Source organism: Nanorana parkeri, unplaced genomic scaffold (assembly GCF_000935625.1).
Source record: "Nanorana parkeri isolate BGI_ZX_2015 unplaced genomic scaffold, ASM93562v1 scaffold455, whole genome shotgun sequence".
Lineage (NCBI taxonomy): Eukaryota > Metazoa > Chordata > Amphibia > Anura > Dicroglossidae > Nanorana > Nanorana parkeri.
In genome coordinates, this window is record NW_017306723.1 from 1,170,293 (window position 1) to 1,181,457 (window position 11,165).

The 11,165-nt window shown below is 43.5% G+C and overlaps 1 protein-coding gene across 2 annotated transcripts in view; it reads right to left on the bottom strand.

Moving 5' to 3' along the window:
* OLFM1 (olfactomedin 1) overlaps positions 1-10,135 on the bottom strand; it is a 60,023-nt gene extending 49,888 nt beyond the window's left edge. The window contains exon 1 of one of the 2 annotated variants that reach the window (XM_018560450.1): positions 9,467-10,135. In XM_018560450.1, coding sequence (XP_018415952.1) covers positions 9,467-9,532 — 66 coding nt within the window. In that variant the 5' untranslated portion in view covers positions 9,533-10,135. The remainder of the gene's footprint in view (positions 1-9,466) is intronic. The other variant, XM_018560452.1, reaches the window with a different exon arrangement.
* Positions 10,136-11,165: the final 1,030 nt, after the last annotated feature.

Consider the following 11,165-nt stretch of genomic DNA (forward strand, 5'->3'; position numbering starts at 1 on the left):
AGTAAAAGATAAAAATATTTAATAAAAAATGAATAAATAAATAAAAATATAAAGAAATTAAAAAGTTTATTTAAATACAATATTTGAAAAATGTGAAAAAGTTAAAATAAAAAACATTTTCGGTTTCAGTTTCGTCCTGACAATTTGTTTGTTTTATTTCCGTCTCGTTTCGGTTTTGAAATTTTCATTTCGCTGCACCTCTACTACAAACAACTCTAAACAAGAGGTGTGAGATGTGTTGATTTTCTCATATATATCTTACATTGAAAAGAAACCATGATAAATATATGTAGGGACGTGAACTCAGGTATTTAGGTAACAGCATTTCAGCTTTCAGAAGTTGTATAATGAAGCTAGACCTGAAATACCAATACCATCAGACAACCTTTATCTGGCTGTAGAGTAGCACTCTGGCTTTTCTCTTGATCCCCCTCCTGGGCAAATCAGGTTTTCAGTGATATGGAGCTACAGTATATGGCATGTTATCACTAGGTTCACATCCAGGCAACTGAGCTGGTGAGCAGTTTTCGCACGTTTTGGTTTGCACGACTGTTCTGTGAAAACTGCGCTCCGCTTTTCAATGCATAAAGATGTCTATGGGACCTAAACCGTGTGACAACCGCCCGAAAATAGCTCCTGCACCTTTTTGCCCTCACTCACACGAGAAACGGGCGGCCCATACAGATCCGTGCTGCGTGCACGGCTGTATCGGGCTGCTCCCGGGAAGGACAGTTACTGCGTGTGATTTGTACGCAACAGCCTGTCTTTCTCTATGTGAGTACACAGCTGTATGCCGCCCTACGCTTACCCGACCTGCCCGCCCGTCCGTAGGTGCCCCTGCTCGGACGCAGGCAGGCTCCATCCTGTCAGCCTACGAGTACGGACATCCGCACGGACTTGCAGGTCGGGTGAGTTTAGGGCAGTGTACGGCCACCCTACTCCCAATCACACGCAGCACCTGTCCTTCCCGGGAGCAGCCCGATACGGCTGTGCACCAGTGGCGTGTCGTGCCTTCTGTGCTGGGTGAGGCACCCCCCAGCCCACCATAGCTCCGCTCCGTCTCACCGAAGTTCCGCCCATCCCCCTGAAGTCCTGCCCCCAACTCGGTAACCAAGCTGTGTGGGGAGGACAAAGGGAGGAGCCTTCCTGTCCCTCACTTGCTCATCACTGTGGAGTCACTGGTGAGCCATCAAAGTCCTCACTGTTTGTTTGTTTTGTTTTTCTTCTGATTGGACAGCTTGGAGCAATGGCGCTTTGCTATTGGTCTAAGCCATCCACAGAGCTCACACCTCTAACGCAGAGTAGAGGCTGTGACAGCTCTTTCCTCACCAAGTCAGGTTACACAGACAGTGGGGAAGCCCGCTGCTGTAACCTAACTACCTGTCAAAAGTCAGATGCAGCGCTGCCTGTAATTAACAGGCAGCGCTCCGTCCATGACAGGTTACACAGAGGGGAGGATTTCCCTGCCGTGTAACCTGCTAGAAGCCGATCTGAATGGAGAAAAAAGACTTGAAGCTGCCTCCCCTGACCGCACATCCCTGCCGTGCACACAGCACGAATCTGTACGGGACGCCCATTCCTCGTGTGAATGAGGACTTTGCGCGACAGACGATGTCGTCCGCGTGACAATCTGAAAAGGTGTGAACAGCCTCCATTGGCTTCAATGCAAATCTGTGTTTTGTGTGATATTGCGCGACTCAATCTGCAGGATAAATCGCCTAGGTGTGCGCCGGCCCTGAAAGTTGGTGTGGGTCTGATTATAAACAGACTGGGCAAAACTATGGTGAGATCTCTAAGACCTGCCCTCAATGTTATGATCCAGAGGTGGGTAAAGAACTCTGGGCAGTTCAAATTGTAAACCTTGCAGCACTGCAAGGAATAAGTACCCATTTTGGTCTAGGGTGTAAATACAAAAAACTTATACTTACCCGAACTTCAGTCCTGCGGCAGTGACCACTCTGCTTTCTCCCCCTCCGCTCCGGCTGTGGCATGTCCCCCTGCATCTTCATGTATAATACAAGTTAATGGACTTGTCAGTGGGGCATAGACCGCCGGAGCAGAGAGGGAGAAGGAGAGTAAAGCTTGGGTGGGTACCTTTTTGTTTCCTTCACTCTACATCCTAGACTAAAATGAGCAATTAACCCTTGCATTGTGGGCATAGCCCCATTGCAGGGGTTCTGTTTTTAACTGCCAAGGAATCTTCTTTAAGTGAAGAATCAGCTTGCATGTTCTATATCTCTGTATGAACAGCTAAAAGGCAGGTAGCTGCTGCACACCCACTGACTACCTGAAAGTGTTATCCTGACCTAGGAAAGTGTACATCCTGCAACAGACGCGGCACTTGCGTCTGTCCACACCTAATGCTTTTTTTGTACAGACTGAAAAAAAAAAATACAATACATATATATATATATATATATATATATATATATATAAATGGACTGCAAAATACGGTATATATATATATATATACACACACATACATATATTTGAGCTGCTAGCTTAGAAATAACAATCATGCAAGCCTTGGTGCCTCTGCAGTTACTGGCTGTGTTCACAAATGTTTGACACTGATCAGCCCCTGCTGCATTCTTTAAACTTGTGAATTTCTACAATATTTTAATTGCGTGTTTCTGTAAATTGTGACAAATCAGGAATTTATTCACGCAGACTTGTAAAAATACTGCAGGCTCACTTTAAAGGGGTTCTCTGCTTTATGTATTTATCAAATGCCCAGATGCCCTGTTAGTGTTTGTGGTTCTTTTGTGCCTAATACAATTAATAGCAGATGTCACTTGCAGGTGGCGTCTGCCGCATCCTAACCCTTACATTAGAGAAAGCAGGAGGATCTTGGCAAGACACGCCCACATGTACAATTTTGATGGCAAGATGCATGCCACATAAAAAGTTTATCAAAGCTTTCATAACATTTAAAACACATTCTTTCTTTACATTTTTGGAGCAGACACATTTATTGTGCAGACTGTGTGATAAGTGGGGAGAGCACAGAAAGGGTTGATGGAGCGCTTAGCATACACATTTAGGCTTCATGAAGTATAAGGAAGCAGCAACACCCAATCCTGCCCAAGAGAACTTTCCAGATCTGGGAGTGTGCAGCAGATGATTGGTAATAGCATGCCTTCGGTGGTCACTGTCAATGAAATGAAAAGCTTATCTGAGAATTGCAGCCGACAGTCTCATTGTGAAATAAAGTTACAAAGCTGGAAAATGGAAGGGACGTGGCCAAGTGTATTCTGAAATGGGGGACAGCACTCGAAGGGTGTCCTCATGTTGATAGAAATATTTGCTTTGATATGTTAATTGAATTTACGGGAGCTGCCGTTGCTGATTTGTTTTCAAAAAACGCCAATTACTTCCTCCCCAGGTACCCACATCCCTCCAAACGTGGACAGGTATCACAAGCTCATTCACATTGGCTCCTTCTTAGTCTTTGCATCAGCTTTGGTGTTGTAGCTGATAGAATTGTTAAGGATTTCATTAAAGTTCCCAGGTGACGGCAGGGGAAAGGAAAAATGTGTCCCTCCATATTTGGTTGGTTTGCTTGGATAGTGTAAAGAAGCAGAGGTGAGCTAAGAACACTGATTTTGTTTTTATGTATGCTTCAGAAATGTGTGGATGGGATAAATATTGGACAGATTTACACCTGGGTACCCCTGACACCTCTTTCCAGCTGACATTGGCTTTGAGAGATTCTTTTTACAGAACGTTTAGGATCTGCTAAATGATATATTGGCAAGTACCAATGATCAAAGCATTGCTGGAGCCAACCAGCCACTTTCTATTTGTTGTCATGTGACAGTTTTTCTAAAACACTACAGACTAATGATTTCAGGACAGTGGTGGAGCACCAGAGCCCGGTCCCAGCTGCAACCGCTGCAACCCTGGTAGTTCTCATGAAAATGCCAAGTATCGGCACTGGTACTCAAAGTATCGGTGCATCCCTACTTTTTACACAAATGAATATGAAGATTTAGACTTTGAGATGGCATTTCTACTAAAATACAACTCCGCATCTTCTCCATTAAAGTACATATTGTGGGTAAAGTTTAAAACCGCTGTCAGGTGAAAGGAAATGAGGGAGGGAAAGACCCTCTTAGTTGTCACCAGAACATCTCTCCATTGGAAGATTTCTCCTCCGCTCCTGTTGCAGTGACAGCTGTACAATTTTTGGATTTTTCAGCAATTTGTATAAGTGACAGTGAATCTCTCCAGTGAGAACACTTAACTGCAGTCCTACCTCCTTTCCCATACTACCAAAGCTAGGAAAAAATACAACTTTTAGCAATGTTGTGCCTGGCTCAGGTCCAGTCACTATTATTGCTTCTCCCGGTGAGCCGGTAGAAAATTTAGAATCCAGTAGAATGTCACCTGAAGTTCTACTTCTAGCGCCTGTATGAACACAACCCTGAAGTTACCCTATCCTGGGGAAAAAAGTATTGGCTAAGTGATGCACTGAATTGTAGGCATCATAAGGTGCCCAACTTATGAGGAAAGACCCAACACAATAGCTGGAGGATGGGTAGACACCAGAGCAGTCATACACCCTGGCTGACCTGTTGCCAGGCCCGAGCGGTTTCACATGAGCTGTTTGGGGATGGACAGAGTAGAAACATTTTAAAGAAATACGGACATTCAGAAAATTAGTATTTGCAGAGGAGTTTCAGGAAGTGCCATTGGTGCTGCCAGGATGCTTGATCTGATTTGGCCCCTTTATGGTGCTGTGAAACCTTTTATTACCAAAGTGGTGAAAATGGTTATGGCATTTCTTCTCTCCCTAGTTTTTATACAGCATATTGGGTAATATTATTCATTCTTCCCTGCAGTTATTCCACTACCATCTCTGTATGGTCATGACTGATGGATTCGTCAATTTTCTGCCCCTCCGTTAAAACCCCAATAAACACACGGACTGCGCGACATGGATTTTACCGGCCACAGCAGCCCTTTTATTAAACAAACAACTTTAACAATAACCAAAGTAATAAACCAAATAATATACAAAAATAATACTTTAAACAATGGTTGACCTGATATAAAAAATATGAGATGAAACTGTTTTCCTTTGTATAATGTAACACTGTTGCTACTATTCTGCGCAATGCTATAGCACCTAGCACACTGTTTTCAAATGTTTCACCCAAACCAAGAACACTATATTTAGGAAAGTTTATGAGTACACCTTTATTGGCAGAATAATGATCTCATGAAAAGATCTAGGTGTTACTCTGCCGACTTTACATTCAGCCTTCTGCAAAAAACCTTTCTTCCGATTTACATACTTACATACTTTTTACAGTTGAGAAATATTTGGTCACTTATATGATTTGAAATCAGGGCTCAGCAACACAAAGCTGATCCCTGCCTTGTGGAGGGAGCTCCGGTATCATTGTGGAAGGATGTGGTAAACGGCTGCTGCCATTAAACATTGTAATGTGTGTTTGGTTATCCTCAAGACATGGAAAATAACCCCTCAAAAATACATGCAGTGAACTCTGTGATTTGAATCCCTCCATTTTATTGGTATATCAAGGCCTTACCCATCACAGTCTCACACCTCCAATTGTTCAAGGATCCCAGAACATATCTCTCCATTGGAAGATTTCTCCTCCGCTCCTGTTCAAGGATCCCACACACAGACACCTGGGTCCAAGCAGAACATTTGGGTCCAATGTTGTTAGCAGTTACAACACATTTATTGTTCCCTGCTATCGACACACAATGACTTCTGTGCAAGGTGACTGCTTGTAAGTGTGTTTTGTGACTCCTGTACCCACAATAACAGATGTAATGTGCCTGAGTTGGTCATCTTGCATCTACCAGAGTTACCAGAAAAGCAGTGGTGTTTAGAACCAACTTTTTGCTCCAGAGAACTGCTCAGTTCCCAACATCCCTGTTTTTCTAGAGTAGGAAAACTCATTGCAGAATACACTGTGTTCTTTAATTTGCCCACCAGGCCTCTGCTGAATCGGCACACAATTTACTGCTCTGGTGGGTTTCAGTGGTGTTTACAGATGTAGACTGGTTTGGTGTATATGCCGAGGTTGTTTAGTTTTCCCAGTCCGCCACTGGATGAGATTATTCCAATACAGTGGCTAAGTGATTAGCACTGTTCATTGACATGCTGGGCTCCTTAGTAATCAATATCTTGTTGGCACACCTTTCTTGTGTAGTTTTTATGTTGGTGCAACTTTCCTTCCACAACCTAAATACACACTCTAATGTAGAGACTAATGCAAATGGTTAAATGTTCTCTGTACAGCATTTCAGAATATGTCAGAGCTATATAAATGTATATTAGTAAAAATGTGCAACTGTGGTGGGGACATCAGAGTGTAAGCTCATCTGGTCTAGATGTGACTGATACAATGCTCTCCGCACAGCACTGGAGAGGATGTTAGAGGTACATAAATAGTTACATAGTCAGGCTGAAAAAAAGACACAAGCCTATCAAGTTCAACTAGCTGAGTAAATCAAAAACTTGCTTACACAGAACCCTAATGCCACGGATGACCAGACTCAGTCAATGTAGAATAATACTGTGTGATGGTGATGATGACATTAGAGCGTAAGCTGCTCTGGTGCAGAGACTGATGTGAATGGCTCTGTGTACTCTGAACAGCACTGCAGAATATGTCACAACTTTATAAACGTATAATAGTGTGTAGCTGGTGAGACACTAGACTGTCAGCTCCTCTGGTACAGAGACTGATGTGAGTGGCTAAGTGTTCTCTGTACAGCACTGCAGAATATGTCTGAGATATACAGTATAATTGTATAATAATAGTGTGTGACTAAGGTTGGGACATTAGAGTGTAAGCTCCTCTGTTGCAGAGACTGATGTGAATGGTATGATGTACTCTGTACAGCACTGCGGAATCTGACAGAGCTATATAGATATAGCCTGGACACTGGTCTTGTTAGTATCTGTCCTTCCTAATGGCAAGAGAAGTGGTGGCCGATGGTTTGTTTCTAGCAGCGTGTGAGATCATATATGAATGTGTAATGTAGTGGAAATAGGATAGAGATTGATGCAGCCCCGCTGCTCATGTCCTATTACCTCTGCGGCTCTGTTCAATGTGTGCAATAAAAAGCAGCATCCTTCCTGCATCTGAAAGTCACTCTGTAAGATGTTTTCTGTGTTGTTCTCGGCACAGCTCCCCTCCACCCTGAAAAATCCCGGATCACAGCTCAGGTAGCAATTTATCTGCCTCTCCGTCCCTCCACTCATCATCGGCGCTTCTGTACTGCGGCGAGGCGGAGGTGTGTGTCCGGCTGTGACACTGATTGTTAGACGGTGCAGTGTGCAATTGTGCATTACAGGGGAGCTTGTACTGCACCGCCTGTGCCTGGCAGAATAATCTGCTCAACTTCTCGGGGTTCCAGCTTATGTCTGTGTTTAGAATTAAACAAGCTGTTCTCTGACGGTACATGAACACAGGGCATCCATCGCTGGCACAATTTATCTCAAGTGTTTACATCGATCAGACCCTGTCGTTACCCCGGTAAAGCGAGCAAAAGCGGAGTATGTTAAGCCACCCTCTTCTGCAGCCAGCTCACGCAAATTCTGAGCATCTTTTCATTAACTGAGTGCTACTTTTATATATTGCATTGAACACTCTCCAGACAGTTTTTATTGCAGGCTATTTACAGCTAACACAAGCAAGCTGTCAATCATCTGGTGTAGTTACAGAGCACTGACACCTCCATCTGTGGTACTCTGGAAGAACTCTTCCAAGCTAAGCCATTGCAAGTGACAATGTGCATGTGTGGGGTGCCCGTATCCCAAAGCAACCAGCCAACAGTTATCTTTGATCCAACTGAACTAAATGGTGCTGAAATCTTGTTGCTCTGGGTGATTGCACTTTAAAAATCCTCGAAGCAATGAGGCAGTGAGCATTTTTGTTTAGCAGCATGTTACCCATAAATGCTACATAAAGTATCTGCCAACTGTGCCCCCCCAGACTTAGAGATGTGATCCGCCAGATAATGTATCCGGAAATCCAGATCTAATTTGGTTTCCTGGCTTCTCCGCACACTTTCTATTCATAATCTCATTAGAAAAGTGCAAATCCTCCCTACTTGACTCCTATTTGGCTAATCAAACACATCTGTGCAGTCGGTGGTCATGCTCGAAAGCAAAAGATAAAGTTCACGTGTAACCAGCCAGCTAATTGCCCCCCTAGATCTCACCAGCACACGCACAGAAAGGACATTTTAAATGTCACTGTCACTCAATGGCATATAGAAAGATGTTGAATGGCAGCAGCTGTGGGAGTAAAACTGGACACACACATATATGCAATATATGACACCTCCAGGATTTTTATCCCGGGTGCTGTGGTGGTGTGCCATGATCCCATTCAACCTGGAAGATGCATCATATCTTGAGGAGGCAATCAAGAAGCATGCACAAGATCTAAAGACACTTCCCCACTTTTATCCGTAGTATGCAAGCCACACACATGCTGAGATCTGTATACAATAGTCTTTCAGATCATTTCATGAGATATGGCTATACATAGTGAGATTTTCCTGAAATACCACCAGACTTTACTGTTGATTGTATTGAAAGATTGCGATGGTACCACATACTAGACCACTTGGCTCTACCATTTTAACAGGCACTCAACAATTAAGCTGGATGCAATTTTAAGACTGACACACACTTTGAGATCCAATCATAAGATGGCAAAAAGATTCAACCCTATGTCCTGTCACATCACACACAAGCTACAGCTATCTTTCAAAAGATGGCAAGTGGAACACAAAGCTGCCAACATTTCCAAACATATTCCAGGGACATTCTGCTGCTAAGCTGGTCTGCAGGCTCAGTATAGCACCAATGGGCCTTCAGAATATCGATATACCCAAATTGGAGAATTTTAGAAAAATTGATTTTGGTAATTTGATTTTTTTTTTGCTGGTAAATGCTTGACCGCAAACAAACACTTACAATGCCCGAAGAACACTAGAACAATGTCTACAACTGATGGAAATGTGTATACTGAGGCACTTCTAAGGCACAGCTGGTCTCAAACACCAGGGACAACATTTTGCAAGAATAAGTTTTCTGGAACAGGTATTGTCCCAGGAAATTGGGGATCATTATCATCTATAGTAAAGAAAGGGACTCTACCCATGTCTGCCACAACTTACATATAGTAAATGGTCTTTGCTAGCCTCATCCTTTACTACAGCTGTCCAGCACAGCCAGCGGTGGCCTCCCATGCCCTTTGAACTGCCAAGAAAAAGGGGTGTCAACAACACCACAACATACCCCGATTAAAATTCCAGATTTGCCCCAGAGGTTCTAGAAGGTGAGATTGTAATCGCAGCAGCAATGTGCACACTTGGACAGAAGAGCCGGCCGGATGGAAAGCAGAGAGCAACATATCGCTGTGCTGCGATCCATCAGAGGAAAATGAAAGGTTTGGCAATGACCTACTTGGGTGAGTTCGGTGCCCATCAAGATGAGGAGGATCAGGCTCATAAGCTTGCTTGTGGGTTGCATCTCCAGGTGCCAGGTTCAGCCGTGACAGCAATTCCTCCTTCTCACGCTCTCTTCTCTCTTTGCCTTCTCCTCAGTGTGCTTTTGTTCCACAGCCGCCTGTCTCTTCCGTCCTTCCGCTGCGTCTCAGCTGCCCTAGGAGACAAGGCGAGGAGTCTGCTGTGGAAAGTGTCCACTTTGCATATTTGTTCTCTATCCCGATCCGCTGCTATCTCCTTGTGCCTCTGTGTGTGTGTGTCCTATTTAATGGCTTCCCTGATTGAAAGGCATTTGTGAGGAGGAACTCAACGGAGCACAAAACAATGGTGTCGCTTTTGCCAAAAGTTTGCCGTGAAAGGAAGGGCAGCGGTTGAGGGAGGAAGGTAAAAAAAAAAATTAGAGAAGCGGTGGTTAGCAGTGATGCAGCTAGTGAAAAGGTACCACAATTTTCCCTCAGAGGGCTGGTTTTTCTGCCAGCAGAACACAGCCTGTAAGCCTCAGCCTGATTGGCTATTGTGCAGCGTTCGCAGATTGGCCTTTTAGTATTTGCCTGCCCGCTGGACCTGTCAGTGTGTCTGCGCAGCCTCGCCTGTGATTGGAGGTTGTGCAATGCCTCTGCCTCTTGTCTTTTGTTCCTTTATCCTCCAGCAAGAAGACACAGATTGCAGGAGTGAATAGCTGGGATCACATAAGTCCGTCCTGCACATTAGTCTGTCATTACAAATGTAATCGCTGACAGCTGGCAGTGTGCAGCCTTCAATTACACAATGTACACCATGGATTAAAAGGTCACTCCACCCAGTGCTGATATTTTGGTTACAGGTAGAGGGCTGGGAGACTAAAGTACCTAACGTATTTTGCAGACAGTTGTGGTCAGGTCTCCCCGGTTCAGCTTTTCTCTCTTCCTTCCAGCAATGAAGCAGCAAGCGGAATCTCAGTCCTCCTGTAATCTCCTTAATGTAGTATTAAAGGTATGCCCCTGCCAACTGAAAATTAAGCCTTGAGATCTGTGCAATCAATGGTGACTGGTTTCTTTAACCACTTGCTGACCAGGGTGTTTATTCCCCCCTTCCTGTCCAGGACATTTTTTAGTGTTCAGCGCTGCGGTACTTTGATGTTTATACTGTCATGCAACACTGTACTGAAATTAATTTTATATCATTTTTTGGGGACAGATAGAACTTTCTTTTGAAGGTATATAATCACCACTGGGGTTTTTATTTTTTCACTAAATAATGAAAAAAGTTTTAGCCTATGTTCAACATAAGCTCACACAAGTGGACAGCATATTCTTTCGATAAGAATTTCGATATCTGCTTTTTTTTTTTTTATGTTTGCCTATTGTATGTGAAATATATGTGCAAAATCAATAAAAACTATCTGATTAAAAAAAAAAATAATGAAAAAAGTACAGAAAATTTGGAAAAAAAAACTGTTTTCCCTACGTTATGTTATAAACCATTTAATATTACCCAATTTTTTGGTAAAAGTATAAAAGACGGGGTCATGTCAGGTAAATAGACACCAAACATGTCAAGCTTTAAAATTTGCGTGCGCCCGTGAACTTGCAAAAAACTACCATACCCAAAATTGGCCATAAGCGACGCTTTAAAAGCTTTTACCGCTCATCAGTTTAGCGTTATCAGTGATTAATGGC